Raw genomic sequence first — 23258 nt, forward strand, 5'->3', positions numbered from 1 at the left:
TGCACTGATAAACTGCTGGTATGTGAACTATTCAGTGTGCATTTGTAGACACTACTATAGCTCATGGGTAGAAATTGACCCATTCTCAAGTAGAAACAAAACAGAATTAACTGTCAACTGAGTCACTCCCCAAAACATAGGCACCTTCCTGCCTCTACTTCCTACCAGCACTCTTCCTTCTTTTAAATTGCTACCACAATACTGCCCCCCTCCTGTAAATGTGGTTGAAGAGCCCTGATATGACTACAGAACACTGCTGCAGCCATAGCTGGTTGTGATTCTGTTTCTTTGTATGACATGACATCCCTTCATATTGGAATTCTCTAGAGTTCCACATCTTGTATGTGGTATGCATCTGAGATGCCTTACAGACTTTGCTCTTTTCTTTCTCTGAAGCTACAGATGATTTGGTCTTCTGGTTTTGTTACTGTGTGTCTGGCAATGCTCTTGAAATGAAGAACAATTTTGGTTTTTACATCATGAACTTTGTAAGTGGTAATTGTATTCAGCAAAATTTTTCTCAGATTTGTGCTATCAGCAAATGATCTCTTGAATTTTAGGTTTTCTTTAGCAACCCAGACTAAGAAGTCTTACACAGCCTCATCTTCTAGCACATTTGACCAAAACCATTGCTGAATAGGTTAAATAAGAGGAATGTAGAACTGTAGCCAACATGTAGTATGGGTTGAAAATTAAACCCCAGCTTCCAACACATCTGATTATACTGTCCCTTTCTAAGCCATCTTAAGACCACAATGACCTTAGCAGACCAAGAAATTTAACTTAACTGCCATTACTAACAAGGCCAAATAGCTGTAATAGCACAGATTATATCAATCACACCTCACAGACAGCCCTGCTCTGATTGTTCCAAGTTGATGATGTGCAATCAAGTTATTAGTCAAGAGCTCTAAAATGCAATATAATAACTTCAGAAGTTCATTGAAATTGCTATCCTCAATTTGAAAGTTAAGACTCTTAATTTATAACTATTTTCTTAGATGGGAATATATATTATGATAATAATAAACATAATGTTATTATTAATAATAATTTCATGTCTAGCATGACAGAAACATTAGTTAAGGTTTTGCTTACCTGCCTACCTCTGATCTGTAATAATTAACAGACAAATGACCCAGTTTAACAAGGAGCAGGGCTGGGTCCTCTTTAGCTATTTGCATATGTTTTCATGTGGATGTATTTTTTAACTTTTAAAAATGTATCATTAGTGCATATATACATGTGTGTGTGCACTTACCCAGTATCCACCAACTGGTGAATGGATAAACAATGGAATATTATCTACCAATAAAGAGCTGCAAAGGGTTGATATACCCTACACAGAAGAATCGACTTCAAAACTCAGGTTAGGGGCTGGAGAGACAGCTTCTGGTTAATAGTGGCTGTTCTACCAGAGGATTCAGGTGATTCCCAGCACCCACACGGTGACTCTCATTGGCTGGTAATTCAGTGCTAGGGAATCTGCTGCCCTCTCTGGCCTCCTCAGGCACACAGTACACATGGTACACAGATATACATGTGGGCAAAATATCCATACACATTAAAAATAAACTAACAAAATGCCCTCAGACTAGGTAATATATCCTAAGATCCCTTTTAAAACAAATGCCAGGAAGAGGCAAATCCACACAGATGGAAAGAAAATTAGCAGTTGTCTGGATTTAGGCAGAAGAGATGTGGAATGATAACTGATGGAGGGGGGAGAAATTTAAATCCGTTTGTGGTGATGATTTCACAATTCTGTAAATACTCTAAAAAACAATGGAATCTTTAAATGGGCAAACTGCATAGATTATATTTCAGTAGAGCCACTGAAAATGCAGTGAAAACCATGACTAGAAGCACATGAAAGCTATGTGGAATAAACGAGGTAGGAAGTTTCATAACAATTCAAACACCAACACAAGCTAAAGCATTTATTTCCTCATGATGCCTCTAACGGAAGTATAATAGATGGTCTTCTCAGGTAACAGACTTTCACTCTTTGTTCAGATATCAGAGTGATATAGGGGCAGCAAACAGTGACCACATGGGAGAAATTCCAAGAGGCTGCTATAGGCTCTCCCAGATTAGAACCAATTAGCCAGTGATTACAGAAGCTGACCTGCCTTTGGGACTGAAAGAACAGTGAGGTACCTTTATTCTTTGAAAGTTGCCACAGAGTAACAAACGAGAAAGGCCACTAGACAGATTCTAATGCTTTTGGATACACATTTTCTCACAGAGTTAGTGTTAAATGGGACAGACTTGACTGACCTCAGTCTAAAGCAGCAGCTATATGCTTCCAGACCCTGCAGAAGAACAAAGGGAATGAAGCCCCTCAGTAAGAAGCTATTCAGATGAACTTTGAGTTTTGGGAAGGTTTGTTGCCAGGGAAATTACTAAAGGTTCATTTTTTTTTTTATGTATCAAAAGAAACTTCATTTCTATTAATTAACCTAACTAAACCATCTTTGATGGATTAAAACAGAATAAAGATTATCTTACTTTAAAAAGTAATGGTTTTATTTCATGGATATTATACAATATAATGTCACGGTAGTTCACTAGAAAAAAACAAATTATATGGGCAGGGAAGATAGTTTAGTGATCAAGGGCTTACATGCCTGACATGATCCAGCTCTGGGGCTAATCCCTAGCACACTTAGAAGTGTATACAAAGTATACAAGGCTACCCAAGAACTACATTGCCTGGGTTTCTCAAGCTGTCATTACTGTTGATTACATTAATCAATCATACCTTAACAGACAAAATGGTAAATGTACCTGGGGTTTCTCACCACAAATTCAAAGAATCAGACACCGCTTTAACTGGAAAAAGTCAGTTATTGGTAACTTGTTACATTACCTCAATACTACAGTCATATGAGGGGAGCTCTAAACCTTCCTTTCTTCCCTTTTTTTTTCTTTTTTGTTTGTGTTTGGGGGGGCAGTTGTGGTAGTTTCAATGGAACTGGCCCCCAAAAGCTCATAAGGAGTGGCTTTGTTGGAGTAGGTGTAGCCTTGTTGGAGGAAGTATGTCACTGTGGGGGTGGGCCTTTGAGTTCTCCTTTGCTCAAGCCATGCCCAGTATCTCAGTTCACATCCCGTTGACTTCAGATCAAGATGTAGAACCCTCAACTCCTTCTTCACCACCATGTCTGCCTACACACCACCCATGTCCTGTCATGATAATAATGAACTAAACCTTTGGACTTTAAGCCCCCCCAGTTAAATGTTTTCTTTCATGAGAGTTGACATAGTCATTGTGTCTCTTCACAGCAATAGAAACCCCAATTAAGACAGGGTTTTGTTTTGTTTGACTTTTGGTTTTGTGTGTTTGGTTGGTTAGTTTTTGTTTTTTCAAGCCAGTTTCTCTGTGTGGCCATGGCTGTCCTGGAACTTACTATGTATATCAGACTGGCCTTGAACTCACAGAGATCTGATTGCTTCTGCCTCCTGAGTGCTGGGGTAAAAGGCAAGAGCCACTAAGCCAGCTGTAAACCATCCATTTGATCTGAACTCTAACTACTAAGAAAAATCTTACTTTTGGAAATCAATTTGTAGAAACAGAATATAAATATAACCAGATAAAGAAACTTACTTTCATAAGACATGGGAACTTCCTACACCTTGTCATCCAAAGTTACATTTAGTAAATATGTTTTACTATTCATTAATTTACCCATCTAATTAAATTTTATGCACTTTACTATTTTATTTTGGGTTTTAATTACATGTATCTATTTATTTATTAGTGTGGGGGTGCAAGCTTGTGCCTGCAGCAAGTGTATGGGCTCAGTGGGTGATGTAGCCTGAGTCAGAGTCTCTGTCTCACCAAGCTCAGGCCATGAGGGGTGGCAGTGCCCTCCTCTACTCACTAAGTCATCATGAATTACTATCCTTGTGGTAAACTTCCCCCATCAGTTCACAGTTCAAAGATCTCCACATTTTCCTATATGTTATAAAATATTTCTTTCTTTAAAATTATAGATTAAATAGTTTATGTTTATGAACAACCTTAACAGCTAGTAATAATTTTCCTATAAAACTTACTTTTTAAAAATGCATGATTCAAATGTGTTTAATTAAATAAATCTTACACATATTTTAAAAAGAAGTAAGACAAATACTTAAAAGATCAGGCATCCTTGAAGTTAGGAGAAGTAAAGTATAGCTTCAGGAATATTCTCTTACTAGTTATACCTTTGAAGAGCAACTTAAGTTCTGTTGGACTCTGTTTTTTAAAATGAATGGGACAGAGTACTCTCTAGCAAATCCAATTTCAAAAATTGTATTATTCTTCCATTCCTATTTCATAGGATATAGCAATTCATAGCAATATAGAATGCAAAAACTTGGCATCGACTTTACCACCATTGTTTTTCTGTACAAAATTTCCTTGAAAACATATCACTAACTGTGGAGACAAGGGTAACTAATTTTCAAAGGTAAGTTACCCATTCTTCTGACAGATTTGTATTTCTTGATTCACAAAAGCAGCACAGTCCATCAAAAGTCAAAGTATTTAAGCCACATATTTTAAAGACTAAGTTAGTGTCTACCCAATCTCCCCAAGCCAGTTCAAAGCAACCCTTACTTTCACCTGCAGGTCCTCAGAGTTCTCTGTAGACATGTACAAAGACAGCAGCACTGGCAACACATTTGTGATAGCAACAGCCCTCGCGTGCTCCGGAGTGTGTCTCCCAACCTGTCCTAGAGCCCAGGCAGCCGCAGCTTTAATATGATCTTCTGGTTCCTCTGACAGGCAGGCTGACAACTGGGGCACACCCTGCAACCAGGATCAAAAGAGCAAGTGTTCTAAATCTAGAGCGGGATTAAAGAGCCTCTGTGTCTCGGGCGCTGGAAGAAATCATTTCAGCCTTGATCTCTTTTTCTTCCTAAATGGTTCAATAAATGTGCACATCACAAGGGCGGTCATTTCTTAAGTCAACAAAATGACTAGAACTAAATTGCCTTAATTACCTTAACAATCCAACTTGAGTAAGGATGTCTCTACTAGCTTCTACCACCACCACCACCACCCCAAACAGAGGGACATTTAAGCAAGCAACAGGGATGCCTCAGTCCAGGCAAAACCAGTTCCATGGTGACAAACTGAAATGTTTAGGACTTTAAAGTTAATTTTCCTTTGTTTAAAAAGTTAAGGCTGTGAACAGCCCTCAGTGACATGTGCACCCCCAAGTACAGAAATCTGAAAATAAAATAACTACAACAAACTAAAAATCAAATGAACATGAGCAAGAATCCACTCTAAGTGCCCTTCACATGGAATATATTCCGCTGATATAATATCTCCTGAAATGCCACAGACTTTTCCAGTGGCTTTGATCGCCTTCGTAATGGCAGTTCTGCTACTTTCACAGGCAGAACATGGCCAGCTGCTTTTTGTGACACACGTGGGGCATGTGTGCATCTTGCATTTTAGACTCTAATTTTGTTTAAATAATAAAAACATCATCATCAAATGTCTCAAAAATCAGTTTATGTACCTAGGGAAGAATCAAATAAACATACCAAATTTTAATTCTGGATTTTGTAACTAGTGAGACAACAGTAATTGTTTCAAATTTAGTACTACAAGAACCAGCATCATGTGTTAATGCTGCCGTGGCGAAGGTCAAGACCATCACATGTACCTTCCCCATGGCCTTTTAATTTTTTCTTTTGTTTGTTTGTTTCTTTCTTCCTTCCTTCCTTTGCCCCCTCTCCTTTGAATAAGTGTTGTGAAACTTACTCTGTTGCCATAGCTGCCCTTTTCCAAGCACTAAAATGGTATGTCCACAATAGAAAAGGTCACACCTGCTGTGGGGGGAGTAACTTTGTAAAGAGCCCATGTGTGCAAGGCATAAGATTGAGGAAGAGGGGGATGAAGAGAGGAATAGTGGGTGGCCCTTACACCTCATCCCATGCTCCACATTACTGGCTCCAATGAGCCCAGGAACATAACTGTGCTGCAGAGGTTACAGAGTGCCTGCCATAAATGGTCAGCATTATCAAATGGTTCCTGAAGCACCTCAGAGAGAATGCCTCACTGCTGTGTGGTTTGCTTCAGACACTGGGAAAGAATGGCATCAGCCCTCCACCAAATATGGGGAGAGTGTCCTGGCCAGATCCAAAAGGATGCATAGGGTGCACAAGCAACTGCCACTGTGCTCTTCATTCTTCTGATGAGGAATCTTCCTGACAAAGGAGTCAAGGACCAAAACCCAGACACATCCCTAGTGACCCCTCCAAATGCACTGTACTGCTCTAGTCATCGCTGCAGCCTGTAGTGACAGAGAACAAAAGAAAGGCAGGATGGGAGAGCTCAGTGTCACAGAGCATCACTGTGGAATGGGTAGAAGATCAAGATCTCAGGCTCCTTTGTATCCTGAGGATTAGCAAAGGAAAAAAGATCCCCTTCTGTTTAACAAACAGCAGCAGGTTTTCTATGCTGATAAGAACCCTATCCCCTAGAGGGCTGCCACACAGTGTGAGCACATGGTCTTTTAAGTGGGCTTCAGGAAATCCATATCTATATACCAACATATTTTGTGAGCACCTACTATGGGCCAAGGGTAACTATAGGGTGGATTCCAATAACACTATAATTGAGAAAATGCTTAAAATACGCAGAACAGCCATCTGCTGTGCCCTCTGATTGATTGACTACATCTGAAAGAGAACTAGCCAGCACCATCTCCTTATCCAAATGACAGGAATGGGAGGAATACACAGACCTCTGAGGTTCGTGAAAGTGATAAATGGGCAAGTCATTTAAGTGATGTTTTTAACTATAGTGTGTTCTTGCATGTATGCACAATCAATCCTTCAAGATATATATAATATTTAAATTAGTTATAGTAATATGGAAAGCTGTACATTTTCTGTAACTCAAACCTTTTGTCAAAGATCCTCCTAGAAAACAAACCAATAAATACTGGCATTAGCAGTGAAACAACTGAACGCAATTAGGCAATTCTTTCACTGTCCAGTTATGCTTCCTATTTGGTGTCAGCCTACGGTTATCTTATCATATCCTACCACAACATCTGGGAGAAATGAAGCAAGCACCAACCTTGGAGATGATCACTGCCATGGCCAGGTTCTCAGAATGAGCAGCCACATAACCCAGCATCATGATGCCAGGCAGCCGGATGTTCCCTTTGCAAGACTCGATGCAGTCTATCACTGCAGCCACACCTCCTGCATTAACGATCAGCTGTGAAAGCTGAAAGGAAAGAAAAGGTCCAGACACACAAGACAATCTTTACATATGACTTGGCCACACTTTATATAGGACTTAAAAATACTTGACAAAATAGAAATACCATTAAAAAAGTTACTGCATTTACAAAAGAAATGTTCATGTATAATCCACTATTTCAAATGCTCAAATATTCATAGTGGAAAAGTTTATTCTGTGATATAAAAACATTGCATAACTTTTATTCCTATTTTAATGAATTTTAAAGTTCCTCACTTAGACACTAAGCTGAGGGCTTACTACTACCTGGCTAACTACAGAAGTGCCCAGTCACAGTACCTTAGTGTAAAGACTAATCAGTGCCCAAAGACATCAGACTTAATTACCCCCACACACTAGAAGTGATTACTAGCTGGGTGTACTTCTGTTCTTGGAAAATCTCAACCACATACAGATAAATGAAATAGGAATGAGGACTGTAATAAAATGAAAATAGATTTCTCAAAATACAAACAGGAAAAGTCGTCTTAACCTCAAAATCGACATAGGCTTGCTTTGCCTCTTTTTCTTTCACATCTAAAACTCAGAGCAGAAAATTATATTACAGCTAGCTTTCAGAGTGTCACAGTAGGCCAGGGAGCCCCTGTGGTCTGTCCCAACCTACAGATACAATATCATTCTCACCACTCCCAGCTGTCATGAAATGATAAGGGTGACCGAGGTTCATAGTCCCCACAATCTAGAAATGGAAGGCTAGCAATGCTTAGAAACTGGATTTCAAATGCCATTAATACAATTCAGTGGTTCTCAAGTGGTGGTGATTTTGCACTCCAGAGAATGTTTGACAATGTGTGGAGTCAGTTTTTATTGCCATTATCTGTGGGGGGCAGTGATGCCCTCATTGGGCAGAGCCCAGGAACACTGATGAACATCCACTCTACCATGTACAGACAGTCACATCATCCAACATGTCTGCAGTGCTGAGGATGAGGAGCTATGACCTAGTTAGAGGGCATTGAGCAAGCCTCAGACCTCATGAACAAATTGGTGTTTTATTTAAAAAACTGAAACTAAGTATAACTGCACCCTGGAGACACTGCTCTTTTGTTTGTTTTGTTTTTACCTCAGGTGTATGCTTTGCAATCTCTCTAATTAAAGTACAAGCGTTTTTCTTCACATATTCATCTTTGTCCTTCAAACAGGTAAGTACAACCGGGAAAATCTCTGCTTCAACAACCATCTCTGCAAGGTCCACGGAGTGCTTTGCAATGTGACTAAGAGCTGAAAGGACCTGGTGCTGGTGAGCAGAAACATAAGTGAGTTAAAAAATAAAAACAAAAAAACACTACACAGAGTCCACTAGTCCACCCTCCCCCCCCCAAGTTCAGATGCCTCTTAAACAGCTTTATAACATTTCAAATTTCCTTATGAGAAAAAAAGATCTACATAGATATTTAGCTCAATCTAAGATGCTGAGCATTGGGACTTCCATGTATTAGTCACAAACTCAAATTTTTAGATTTCCCCATTAATTTTCTACTGAGTACTTCAAAACCTTTTACAAGTGATTACAATGTAGGACCTTTAGGTAAAACATCACTTCTGCATTACACAGTACATGGGTTGCTAATTCATAATATGTGTGGTATGTAGTACAATAACAAGCAGAATTAATGTCTTTATTGCTTGATGGTGGTACCATCTCAAAGAACTTCCTATCACTAAGCTAATGTTAACAATTAATGTGTGTGTATACTATACATTATATATAGTTGAATAATTGGTGAATTTACAAAACTATCAGAGGGCTAATAAACATGAAATTTCATAAGAAATTCAAATATTCTAGCAATGGGCTAGAAAATCTTTAGGCCCTTGTTTTCTGACTAAGGCTCTCCTAACTGAGTTATTTTGGCCAGGCCAATGACTTATTTTAATTATTAATGTTAATACTAATGCCACCTGGAATTTTCAGCATTGCACGCAGATTTCCAAATAACATCTTAAATGTGACAGCCAAAGCATTGTTTCCACATGTCAAAAGACCCAAGACACATGTTTTTGTATCTGCTTTCAGTGGTATTTGCTAATTGTTTTTGTCTGTAACATTGGTCTGTACATATCTCCATTTTCTTGGATTGTAACAACACTGGCTTGTCGGTTGTCTCTTGATCTCAGTTTTAAATACCTTCAATTTTTCATCAGGGTTGAGGATCATCTGGGCTAAGTGAGCAATAGCTCCTGCATCCACCACCGTCTGTGCTAACTCTGGAGAGTGCTTTGAAATATCACTGAGGGCCGAGGCAGCAATCCTTTTCAAAGCAATTTCTGGCTCCTGGATACAGAGCACTAAAAGAGGGACAGCTCCTGCATCCACCACAGCTTGTGACAGTTCTGTGGGTCCAAGAAAAGTAATTAAGTGAGTATGGGTGACTGACCCTTGTGCAAGCCATCTTTCACCCTGACAGATACAGCAAAGAAAAAAGGGGAGGGTGTACTTCACTCTCTCGACATCTGCATTTCAAATCAGCCTTTCAGATTTCATAAACCATGTGGACCAATCCTGAGCTGAAAAGAACACAGGTCAATAGATGGACCTCCATTTACATGAACACATTTGAGGTAGATTAGGCTGAAATGGCTTGTTATCCTTTTTTTTTTTTTTTTAAAGAGAGTAAGCAGATGTCAGCTGTTTAAGCTCTGGCAATTCTGTACTTCTCAATAGGCAAGCATTTTATGCATGGTTTACAATAACAGAGAAAATTAAAGTACCAAAAATTTACCAACCACACTAATTAGGCAGTATTTTGTTCTATTTCTATGAGTAAACATTAGCATGAATCATAGACCAATAATGAATAATGTCAATTTTTAAATTCCCTTTATCTTCTAATACTTAGAAAAGATTTTCTAAAATGTTTTATACAAAATAAAAGGCTTTCTTCTCATTACATGCCAAAATATATTATTAACACACTTTTATATATAAGTATTAATATTTAGATAAGGGAATAAATTTATATTAATCTGTGTATACAGAGAGCAAACAAATACCTTTTGAATATATATATATATATATATATATTTACTTATATGTCCAAGAACAGTAGCTATAAAATAATAATTTTACATTTCAGAGAATGAGAGGTGTTGAGGCAAACCCTTAAAATGCACATGCAATAAATGCCATTGAGAAGCAGGAAGCTCTTACTCAGTAACACATTCTAATCCTGATGTGTGTGGTCTCACGGGATCACACACACCATTTCTCCAGTCTCTTCCTTCTAAATTATGTTTGTATCCCTCCATATTTCTAGTTCCAAATATGTGTGTGTGTGTGTGTGTGTCTTAATTGTGATGCTAAAATAGCTGTTGACCATGTCACTTTAGTCTTTAATTTGAAGAAAATACCTTTTCAAAAGATTGCTAATGCTACATTTTCTAAAAGAAACTAATGTTAGCAAATATAGGTTAGTGTCTATAATTTGTTTTCCTCAATTATCATAATTATCTTAGAAGTCTCAATAATGTTTAATAATTTTATTCATTCTTTCATTAAACAAGTATTAATAGAAGGTTAACATGTGCCAAGTTCATTGAATTCTAGAGCCTGTGACACACTTCTACAAATTAACACTACATTCATTAGCAAATGTTTTAATTTAAAAAATAACCTGGTATGTAATGTGATTTAAATGTGAAGTTTATATGCCATCTCAAAAAACCTGGGGAAATAAGAGGAATCATTTTTTCACAAACAATTTCAGACAGACTTGGGCATCACACAGCAATGAAACAGGTCCCTCAGAAGTACCTGCTACTCCACCCATCAGAAATCGGACAGGACAGAAGGCAAACCTTGCTTTTCTCCTACACCCACCCACTCAAGGGAAAGGGCGAGAAGATAAAGTACAGTGTGTGTGTCGTGTCTAAATCCAACACTCAAATTTCCTGTTAATTAACAGGCTCCTCCTGACAGATTCCACCAACCCAAATTATACAGGTGTCATATGGTAATATTAATTTTATACGTGCCTTTTGGAATATAATGGACAAGATGGTAACTACTGTCAATGTAACACTCAGGAGCAGAGCTCCCAGCACACCTGTGAGAGGTTGTTTAGATCAAGGTAGCCTCTTAGAGTGTCAGAGAAGGATTATCTTAAGTCAGAAGACCTACTTTTATTATGGACAATATTGTTCTCTGAGTAGGAGGACCCTGAGCTCCATAAGACTCAGACTGCAAACTGAGAGGTACCATGGGTGACCTCATTTATTCCTCTCTGCTCTTGTCTATGGATGTAATGTGACCAATTCTCTCAAGTTCCTACCACTGTGATGTCCCTGCCCTGATGGGCTGAAACCTGGAATTGTGCGCCAAATAACCCCTTTCTCCCTCACAGCATTTTTCACAGCAACAGGAAAGAAACTAAGGAGCCAAACATTTATCTAAAGAAAGTAGAAAAATTAATCCACTTCTGTGTTTTCACTCTCATGCAGTTTCAAGGAGTAAAGAACATACAGTGAACTTCATCTCTTTAAAGGAAATATCAAACCATCCCCAGCTAAATAAATAAGCTATTAACAACAAAAACTTAAGGTTCTCCCTACAAGACTCCTATTTTATAGTATACATGTTTTCTCATGGAATGGTTGAGTGACAAATGCTCCATCACCCAAATGCTGAACTGTTAATAGTAAAGTATACTGTCCAGACAAGCTACCTAGCTCCACACTCTGCTGCCCTGCAACCTCTCCAGAGCAGTGTTGTTAAATGTTGGAAGACTGAGAGTGCCCCGGAAAAAGATTTTCAATAAGGTGATGAACTTTCCATGGCCCTGCACTAGGCCCAGCAACTTAGATTCTCAGATTCTCCACATCAGTAAACATACATGGTCCCACGATGCTGGGATATGCCGTTGAATGCCACATGGTGTTCCTTGGAAGTAATACTGTCCTATTACCTTCACACATGTGGTCTCTATTAGCTGCTCTTCCCCAGGTGAGGACACATTGGCCTGGAATTATGTTACATGTCCTGCCTTCGACTCCACTCTCTCTTCAATGGTTTATCTTCCTCCTTTTCCCAATTACTGTTTCCTAGTGTGTCAAGCTAGTGACCACTGGTGTTTACCCAGCATACTTGTCAGAGAGGGCATGGGCTTGGGAGTCCATCTTGACCAAAAGGACCTGAGTTGAAGTCTACTGGAAGCTTTGTAGAGAGTTGTTCTCCAGTAGACTGATTCACAATAGCTAACAGCACTGTTTCTTCACTGGGTATGGTCACGTTTGGAAAAGACATCTGAAACACCTTGTGGAAGATATCGCCAATATTTTGATGATGGCTGAGTACAAAAATGAAAACATCTGGGTCCTCCATGACACTGTTCAGCTTGGAACTGCCCTGACTCTTTAGGCCATCTGACATAACTTATTTTTAAAGTTCTGATTGCTTAAGTCACTGTTCCATAGCATACAGCTAGAAACGTCCAGATACAATTCTTTCCTGTCCTATGCTTGTTGTATATCCATATGTCTCCATCTGCCTTCACTTGCCAAGTATTCCAAGTGTTTCCTACTGGCTGGAAATCTGGCTAGACTTGTTGGAGTTAAACAAAATAAAACCTTGCTGTAGACAAGTACTCACTCCAGGTGAATGTAGGAACATACTTCCACAAGCACAGGGCAGAGCCAGGCTTTGGGTTTTTGCATGTTCAAGGAAATGTGGACAGTGGCTTCATCCCAAGAAATGCTTCCCAGCTACTGCCTTCTCTCCTTCCCCTTTCCCTTCGCTTTTCTACCTTAGTCTCCCCTGAGACTGGAGTTAAAAGATGTGGTTGCTAGGACGCAAACCTAGGTTCTCTGGAAGAGCAGTCAGTACTCTTAACCACTGAGCCATCTCTCCTCAGGGGGCTCATTTTAAAAGTTTAGAAACCAGCTTGTGGATGTTAAATTAGCACCTGTATGAAAGCAGATGCTCACTGAAGGCTGTTTCAAAAATAAAAAAGTAGGACAGATGTGGTGGCAAATGTTTTTAATCCTAGCACACAGGAGGAAGAGGCAGGCAATTTCTGTGAATTCCATTCTAGCCTAGTCTACATAGTGAGTTCCAAATCAGTCAGGGCTACATAGTATAAGACTTTATCTAAAAAAAAAAAAATCAACTAACTTTTAAAGAGTAGCCAAGAAATTCATCTTCAGTACCTGAAAATATCTTAGCCTCATTTTAAGTTCTTTAAAAAATTTATTTATTTTACATATCAACCACAGTTTCTCCTTTCTTCCCATCCCTCCCTGAACCTCCCTCCTACCCACTACCCTCCCATCCACTCTTCCTCTATCTCCATTCAAAAGGGGTAAGACCTCCCACTGGAGTCCACAAAGCATAGCATATTAGATTGAGGCAGGATCAAGCTCCTCCCCTCTGTACCAAGGCTGAACAAGGTTCCAAAGAGCCAGCTTATGCATCAGGGACAGGTTCTGGTCCCACTGCTAGGGGCCCCACAAAAGACCAAGCTACACAACTGTCATCCCCATGCAGTGGGCCTAGGTTTGTCCCATGCTGACTCCGTAGCTGTCTGTCCAAAGTCTGTGAGCTCCCACAAGCTCAGGTCAGCTGTCTCTGTGAGTTTCCCCATCATGACTGTGACCCCTTTGCTCATATAATCCCTCCTCACTCTTCTCAACTGGACTCCTGGAGCTCAGCCCAGTATTTGCTTGTGGATCTCTGCATCTGCTTCCATCAGTTACTGGATAAAGGCTGTATGATGACAATTAGGGTACTCACTAATATGATTAAATGGGAAAGCCAGTTCAGGTTCCTCTCCACTATTGCTAGGAGTCTTAGCTGGGGTCATTCTTGTGGGTGCCTGGGGGTTTCCCTGGCACCAGGTTTCTCCCTAACCCCATAAGGGCTCCCTCTATCAAAATATCTTTTTCATTACTTTCCCCCTTTGGCCCTGCCCCAACTCTACCATCCTTATCCCTCATGTTTCTCATTGTAAGTTTTAAACTAATCTTTAAAACTAATTTATAAACATCTTTTATTATACAATATGTGACATAATATTATACTGTTCAACAACAGATTAAAAGTGTATGTAACCACATTTCAAAAGTACATGGGAGGCTTTGTAGGGTGATACACTCCTATGCAGAATTTGGGAGGGTAGGTAAGACATAGCAAGTTTGAGACCAGACTAGACTGCATGAAATCCTGCTTACTGCAGGAAATGGAAGCAGCCTGGAATTCCATCAACTATAACACATATACAAAATGTAGTTTTATTAAAATTTTAGGTTAATGTATGAAATTGGAAAAAAATATATTTAGTGAAGTAACCCAGACATAAAAACAAACATCTTCTACCAGGCCTGGTGGCACAATCTTTAATCCCAGCTAGCACTTGGGAGGCAGTAACAAGTGAACCTCTGTGAGTTTAAAGCCAGGCTGGTCTACATAGTGAGTTCCAGGCCAGCAAGTGCTACATAGAGAAACTCTTATCTCAAAAACAAAAGAAAACAAAAATCAAGCACCTTATATTCTCTCTCATATATGGACTGTCTCAGTTAGGGTTACTATTGCTGTGATGAAACACCATGACTAAAGCAATTTAGAGAGGAAAGGATTTATTTATTTATTTAGGCTTATACTTTCACATTACAGTTCATTGAAATCAGTCAGGACAGGAACTCAAACAGAGCAGGAGCTGATGCAGAGGCCATGGAGGAGTGCTACTTACTGGCTTGCTCATCACAGATTGCTCAGTCTGCTTTCTTATAGAACCGAAGATCACCAGCCCAGAAGTGGCACCACCTACAATGGGTTGGGCCCTCCCCCACCAATCACTAATTAAGAAAATGCCCTACAGCTGGATCTTAGGGAGGCTTTTTCTCAGCTGAGGTTCTCTCCTTTCAGATAACTCTAGTTGTGTCAAGTTGACATAAAACCAGCCAGCGCAGAACCCTCACTTCAAATCTGTAATTTTGTGTGTTTAACTTAGAAAGAGGCTGTTCTCTCTGCCAGCTTTGCTGCTGGGGGGCTGGAGGGGTGTCTTACCCACCTGGGAAACACTGGGCTATGCCCTAAACCCTCTATCCTACTCCCTAATCATGCATTGAGAAGTTGTCTGTTTAAATCAAAGTGAGTAAACTCAGTGCCTACAGGGCCCAGGAAGTAAGAAAAACAGGACACAGGGAGCATTGGAGAAGGGAAAGCCTCTATCTACAAGGGACAACAATTCCCAACCTTAGCCTTGTGTGGCTCTGCAAGAATATAGGCATGCTGTTGTGAGACACTTCTAAAATATGAAGTTCCTTGCCCTTTAAGTGCTAGCAACTTTATGTTTTAAAAGAACTCTGTGTGAGACAACATAATGCAGGCCAAATAAAACACATCCACCTGGGAGCCAGCTTCAAACTCAATCACCGTTTTACAACCTGGGGCTTAACTCTTAGGCCTTCTTAAACGATCTGTGCAGGGGCGTTCTTGATATGGAAACATGGTGTTCTTTCTCCTTAATTCTTAGTCATGTTCAGGGATCTCATAAAGGAAGAACCACTGCAGTGGTGGTGGGAAAATGAAAGGAGAAACCAAGAAATGACGAGCAGCTACCAACAATGAAGGTGCTGGCCTAGCCTAAAAACACATACTCAACTGAATTTTCTGTTCATAACCTGTACATAGAGAAGAATGTAGACAAAATGAAGTGACTCTGAGAAGTCATAAATTAAAAGGTACCCCAAAGAAGCTTTCCAAAATGAAAAAAGGAAGAAAAGTGTGTGTGTGTTCTAGCACACAAATTCAGCAATCCCTCTGGAAACCTAATTTCTTTAACTTTACTTACTTTTATTTTATTCCTAAGCCCTGCAAAGTTATATTTCAACTTTTTTCCTTATAAAAATACAAGAAGTCATAATCCAATTCCTTGCACTTAGGCGGCCCTATGTCAGTTTAAAAATCAGCTGGCTGGTTTTTTGCTTTAGCCATAAAAAATAAAATACATAGCTGTATCACTTTCAAGCTTTCATTTATTTGTTTATTTATTTTGAGATAGCCTTGTGTATCCCAGGCCAGTGGACTCAAACTCATTATGTTGGTGAGGATGACTTTAAATTTCTGATTCTCCTGCTTGGATCTCAGGAGTGCTGGGATTGCATGTCACTCGACAAAGGGGTAAAGATCCACACTTTGCATGTACTAGGCAAGCACTGTACTGACTGAACTACACCACCAGACCAATCAAAACTTTTTAAAAGGCAATATAGAAAATACATTGAGAATGTAATCTTATATTAATAATAATCTAACATCCCATTCAACCAGTGTTTCATAATTAGGTGAAATTACAGTTTAAAAAACAAACAAACAAGCTGCAGTTCTAAAGCTTCAGGATAGCTTTAATGACAGCTCTTCCAAAGCAAAATTAATTTAGTCTTGGTCTAGTCCAGCTGTTTACAATTGGTTTGGTTATCTACTGGTGGTAATAAAAATCACATCAAACTTAGAAAGCTAAAGCATTTACGCCCTAGTGGTCTTTGTTGGTCAGAAATAAGGAAATGGGTTAGCCAAGGGGCTCAAGTCTGTCACTAGACTACAATCAGGGGGTCAGCCTGGGCTGGATGGCTGCTTCAGTCAGCTGGAATCTGCTTCCAGGAGCACTCAGGACTCTTGGCAGAACCCAGCCGTTCCCAGTCTGTGGGGTTCTGGGTAGGTCAAGGAGGGTGATCTAAAGTAAGTGATCCAGAACACATGATCCAACACAAAGCCTGCAGCCAGTCATAACCAAACTTGGAAGTTATGAAACATCACTTCTGTTGGGGGAAGGGACCACACAGGATGTGCACAGTAGGAAGCAGACATCCCCGGGCTGGCTCCCACAGCAACCTGTTCTTCAACAATACAGCAGAAAGATACAACATCCATAGCCAACAATCCCTCAATTGGGCTATAATTTTGAGCTAGCTGATTGACATCTCAATTAGCAGATAGAAATGAGAAAAGCATAGAGAGAAAACTTCCCTGTATTGTGAAAAAGTTCCATGTGATTTTTCTTTCTCCTCCCACAAACAAATGTCATTGTCTTTCCATTATTCCCATCTCACATTCCTCTACTAGATTTCCATAGTCATTGATCTAGCCCTAAAATTTATATTAAATGATAATTTAAGGGGTAACATATATACATACATTTGTTTCCAAGGCCAAATGATTCTGACACTTTTAAAAACTCAAGTGAGTCAAACAGGCCACTGATCTGCAGATATGGGACTTTAGTTAGAAATCGCACTTAGCTGGTTGAACAGAGTGGGCATCACTTCCACAGGCTGTTATGAAAAGACATTGGACACATGATGTGGGAAAGCCAAGAAGTGGAGACCACAGAAGAGAACGCAGAAAACATGAAAACTGCCTATGGCTTGAATGACAGGAGGAAGAGGTTGAAAGCACCCTAAAGCCCCACCCCCACTCCCATCTTAGCCTTTGACTCTCACATCTAAGACTGAGCAAAGCCAAGCTACTGAGCAGGGTTACAGTGCAGTGCCCTGGTTTTAAAAAAAAAAAAAAAGGAAATTAACATATGAAATAAGTGGAATCAGATCTTTTCAAAATATGCTTTTTTATATCTATAAGTCTTTCATGTTTTCTACTTGCTTAATGGAACTTTGCACCCATGGTTGGGATTTCTTAGCCTACAATGTTAAAAACAAAAACCCTTCTAATGGGAAATGTCAGTGTTTATTATTCAGACTTTAGTGGCATTCCTTTTGCTTCTGCCCAGTGCTAGGTAGGGTTCTGCCTTATAGAAACTCAGTGGGGTGGAGATGGCTGTCCAGTTCAGTTACAAGGTTCTGTGGAATTCTCTATGGAAGCAGGTCATAGAGGGAGGCAACTTAAAGGCAAAAAATATGACACTAGAGAATAAAAAGGTCACAGCAGATGCCAAGCATGGTGGCATACACCTTTACCTCCAGCACAAAGGAGGCAGAGGCAAGGGAATCTTTGTGTGTTCAAGGTCTGCCTGGTCTACATAATGAGTGCCAAGACTACATAGAGAGACCCTATCTTAGAACAAGCTGTAAAAGACCCAGAGACAGGTATTGGGGTTCAAGTTTCAAGCTGAAGATAAGAGAAGCAAAGCATCCAAGCCACTAGCTCTTACCTCTATTTCAGGCTAAAGGGCTGATCCTGTCTCCACAAGCTCTCACCAAGCCTCAGTCTGCTGCCTCTCAGTGCGGCTGGAGAGTAATGCTGAGTGCCTCTGCCTTTTATACCTCTCAAATCATGGGATTAAAGGTGTGAGCTCTGATTCTTTCTCGGGTAACACAGGGTGGTCTTGGACTCAGAAATCAGTCTACCTGAGTCCTGGAATTAAAGGTGTGTGCCTGACTTCTGTGGTGACTAGTATGACTGCTTTGCTATGTTGATCTCCAGTGGCTTTTGTAAATCATAAACAATATATCACCACACAAACAACAAAGTCACACCATGCTCTTAGAAAGGAGGTCTCTGTTCACAAGATTCTGCTGTGCCTCCCTTGAGAGGGCTCCACAAAGTCCTCTGGGCTTCACTGTCTGCTTTTAATTCTGGAGGTGGAGCTAACCCAACATTAAAAAAAAAAAAAGTGTGTGTGTGTGTGTGTGTGTGTGTGTGTGTGTGTGTGTGTGTGTGTGTGTGTAGTAGGTATCTACGTGGGATAAGTGCAGGTGCCCCTGGAGGCCAGAGGAATCATTCTTGGAGCTAGAGTTACCACAGGTGTGAGCCACCTGATCCTGGTGTTGGGAGATGAACTCAGGTCTTCTAGAGGAGCAGGATGTGCTCTTAACCACTGAGCCATCTCTTTAGCTCCCACCTAGCATTGTTAATAGTTGAGTGAAACAACATGGGGTAAATATTGCCATTATTTCCTCAGGCTTCTCAGATGGTTGTGTGTGGGGGGGAATCACAGGACTTTTTGTTCTTCCTCTCAATGTGACCACACTGAATAAATTTGCTTTCTCTGCTTTCACTATTACTTATTTGTTTAATTGGCCTACTGAGGATGGGTGGTCAGCTTGTTAAGGCTGCCAGTGCCCAGGCTCGCACCCTAACAACTTCAGAAACACTGAGCAAAATGCTTTGATGGACTTAACTTACTGTGCACTTTGAAAGCAAGCTGGGCCATTCATCTAAAACCACATATAAAAACAAAAAGGCCCCCAAACTATGTCAGCTAGCACAGTATACTTGCTATGTTCCTGAAGACTACAGCATTGAAGACCTATGTTAAGACCAGGTGATATGCATGTGTTACTGTAGAGCACAGTTCCGACATTAACAAAGTCCTCAGCATTCAATAGCTAACTTCTCTGGTCGAAGGCTGTGAACTGCCCAGCTGGAGTATGTTCCCATTCCAAATGCATTATGCCCAATGTCGTCCTAGAAATTCAGCTGCAAATTAAAATGTTTCCCCTCCATGTTTAAGAGGTGTTGTGAGAACTGGATAATAAATGAAATTCAAGAAGCAGGGTGGTCCAGAATCTGTGTGGGACATGCAACAGAATTGTGTGCAAGCACTGGAACACCCTTCTCCACTCTGCAGAGTGGTGTTTCTCCCACAAGTATTAACAAAGAACCAAAGTAAATGCTAGCCTAAAAGAATTTGGGGTGCTATCAAGGAAAGGTGTCAGAGAGCTCTCTTTCTTCTCCCATGTCTGATGGGAGATGTCACTCTGTAAATATATTTCTCATACTGGTTAATGAATAAAGCACTGTTGGCTAATAGGGAAGCAGGACTAGGAGACAAGGAGGATTAGAGGAAGTAGTAGGGAGGAGAGAAGATGGAGAGACCGTGGAGAGCACAACGCCTGCCCATTCCCCAGTAAGATGAAACCACGTGAAAGTACTTAAATTAACAAAAATGGGTTAATTCTTAAGACAGAGCTAGCCAATAAGAAACTGGTACCTGGCCAACAGAATTATATCAAATACAGAGTCTTTGTGCATTATTTGGGGCTGGCGCGGCGGCAGAACAAGACCAGCAGCGGGCAAAAAACCTACTCCTTACATATGGCGCGCCCACTTGGCTAATAAGAACTTCCACTTAAAATTTAACAAAAGCTTAAAAAAGGGTTTATAAACAAAACCCCTAAGTCTGATCAGTTGTTCATAAGAAAATGAGATGGGCCTAGACTGAGATTCTAGTGACTTAACTTGTACCTTGTGATTCATATGTCACTACCTTTATATTTTTGGTTGTGAGCCTAGCCTTTAATGCTGAGCCATCTCTCTAGCCCCATATGTCACTATCTTAATATACATTATTCAACACATTATATGTTTTTGTTTTGTTTTGTTTTGAGACCAGGTTTCATTTAGCCTAGGCTGGCCTTGAACACAGCATATGGCCAAACATGACCTTCTGATTCTGGTCTTCATTTCCTCAGTGCTGGCTTACATGCTTGTGATGTCTTGCCCATTTTATATGGTGATGAGGACCACACCTAGGCCAGCATTATACCAACTGAGCTACATTCCTAGCTCTCATCCATCCTTTTTAATACAGTACTGTAGGTCTATGTACTCCTATCCAATGTTAGCCACGTTGCCTACATGGCCTTTATGCCCATGTTATCAACAATTTTTACCTCAGGGAAGAAATCTCAGCCAGTTTATTTTATGCTGTCCATTAAGAAAGATATGGTGACACAAAAAATTAAAAGTTTCTGTAAAGCCAAGACAACAATCAACAGAGCAAACAGATGAGCCACAGCAGGGAGAAATACTTTACCAGCCCCACTTCGTGCAGGGAGTGATACCCAGAATTTACAAAGAATTGCAGAGATAAACAAAGGAAATAAAACTGCCCACCAATAAATGGGAAAATGAACTAATAGCTTCTTTAAAATAAACACAATGGTCAATAACTATTTTTAAAAGTATTTAGTATCCTCCTTCTTCAGAGAAATGCAGGTTAAAACTACTTGACATCCCAGTCAGAATGGCTATTGTCAGAACTGACAGCCAAGTAGGAGAGGATGTGGCGAGAAAGGAGCGCTATTTACTGTCGGTGGAGGTGCAAATTAATACAGCCATTGAGGAAATTGGAGATTTCTCAAAAAATTAAAAAAGGGATTGCCATATGACCCAGCTATTTCATTTCTGGGCATATATCCAAGAACTCATAACCTACCTACCATAGGGATATTTGCACCCCTATATTAATTGCCATTTTATTCTCTATAGCAAAGAATTGAAACCAACCTAGTTGTCCACCAACAAAAGAATGGATAATGAAGATTTGGTATATATGTAATATACAGTGTGTGTGTGTGTGTGTGTGTGTGTGTGTGTGTGTGTGTGTGTGTGTGTGTAGTAATACTTGGCTCTAAGGAAAAATTAATTTAAAAAATGCAGAAAAATTAATGGACTTTTATAATATTAAGTGAGGTCACACAAACTCAGAAATAGTGTGTTTGCTCTCTTATGTGGAACCTATAATATATGTATATATGTAAGTAAATATACACTTAGGTACAGTATAACATATAGGAAAGGGGAAAAGAAATGCTAAATGTGAATGGTGAAGAAGGGCTGATGCAGGTGCCGGACATGGGTTATGAAATAATATAAAGTTAACCATCTTTCAAATTCTGATTCCATCAAGGACTTTTTGTTTGAAGTGGAAGATAAGTACATAAGATATATTTGATACTGAAGTGTAAAAGAAGAAGAAGAAAGGGAGTGGAATATGAACCCTAAGTTGGATCCTACTTATGAACTACAGTAATATTTCTCAGACTGGCCAATAAAAGGAAGATGGGGACATCTCTGGCACATGCCCACCATTGTGTGGCTGTCCCAGAGAGCTTCCATGCACTATTCAGAGAGACCCACCACAGTGTAGACCTGTCCTCTGCCTTATCGGAGCCTACCAAATCCAATTGTGAAGCTTCCGGCTTCTGATTGAGTTCTCTCAACACATTATATGACAAGCTCCAGACACAATGGAATGGAAATTAACTTTAATATGAATCTTTCTAAACATGACAAGAATTTTCTTTTTCAACTAGTTTCCTGATGTTCTATTTCTGTTCTGTCACTAGTGGTGTCCCCATTTTAAGAACCAGCTATAATGTGAGAGAGGATCTGCCTGCCTCTGTGGGTTTCCTCCAGTCCTGCCAGGAAGTGGCCAGCCAGCTGTCTGGTGCAGCAGCTAACATGCTCTTGGGAGTAGACAGATTGAGACCCCGATTCTGATGCCACTGTTCACATCACGTAGGTCTCTTGTCTAAGATACACTTTTCTCATCAAACAGGGAGAGAAACACCTAAGGGTGGCTGCAATCAAAATGAGATAATGGATAAGAACTGCAGGGCACAGAGCCAGCCTCGCAACAATGACTCACTCGTTACAGGGCAGCTGCTCTTCTCTATACAACTGGAGAATATAGAAGTGAAAAGAAGCATCTTTAATTCTACCAGCGTGGTAATGCAATGTGCATTTTATAATCTAATCCATAGGAAAGCTCATTTGACAGTATTGTAACCATAATTTACAACTTTCTCCTTTTTAGTATTTAATTTCTTTTCCTCATTAACATGTAAGGACTCTAATTACCTTTTACTTTGTTGCATGAGATTTCATTAAATGGATTATTATAATTTAACCACTCAAGTTCTGTCAAATATCTGAGGCATTTGATTCTATAAATAATGTTACAATAAATTTCCACAAATATAGCTTTTTCATTCAGTAACTGTCTTTTTTCAGGACCCATTTCTAAAGCAGGTGTCTGGGGTAAGCCTGATCTCTCCCCGATGTCCACTAATTTTGACAAACTGCTTTACATAGTTTATATAATTTACTTCATCCTCCAATATCATAAATGTCATTTTGTTTTGCTTTACTATTTTTTTGTTTGTTTGTTTTTTAAGATTCCAGCTTTACTCTGTAGTGTAGGGTGGCCTCAGACTTTCATTCCCTCATCCTCCAAGTAGCTAGGCCTATGGGCAATGCCACTACACCTGGCTAAACACCATTGGTGTTATAATGTCCTTCCCAATA

At 39.8% G+C, this 23258-nt stretch overlaps 1 protein-coding gene and 1 long non-coding RNA gene across 2 annotated transcripts in view; one reads left to right on the forward strand and one right to left on the reverse strand.

Moving 5' to 3' along the window:
• Spag6 (sperm associated antigen 6) overlaps positions 1-23258 on the reverse strand; it is a 58674-nt gene that overhangs the window by 9186 nt on the left and 26230 nt on the right. Inside the window, exons 5-8 of the mRNA XM_051205705.1 lie at positions 9402-9607; positions 8337-8510; positions 7085-7237; positions 4604-4795 (exon numbers count right to left, since the gene is read on the reverse strand). Coding sequence (XP_051061662.1) covers positions 4604-4795; positions 7085-7237; positions 8337-8510; positions 9402-9607 — 725 coding nt within the window. The remainder of the gene's footprint in view (positions 1-4603; positions 4796-7084; positions 7238-8336; positions 8511-9401; positions 9608-23258) is intronic.
• Positions 9498-22860, forward strand: LOC127237420 (uncharacterized). Its single transcript, XR_007835850.1, has 2 exons — positions 9498-9632; positions 22510-22860. It is a non-coding gene; the product is annotated as an uncharacterized LOC127237420 (long non-coding RNA).

This window comes from Phodopus roborovskii, unplaced genomic scaffold (genome assembly GCF_943737965.1).
Source record: "Phodopus roborovskii unplaced genomic scaffold, PHOROB, whole genome shotgun sequence".
NCBI lineage: Eukaryota > Metazoa > Chordata > Mammalia > Rodentia > Cricetidae > Phodopus > Phodopus roborovskii.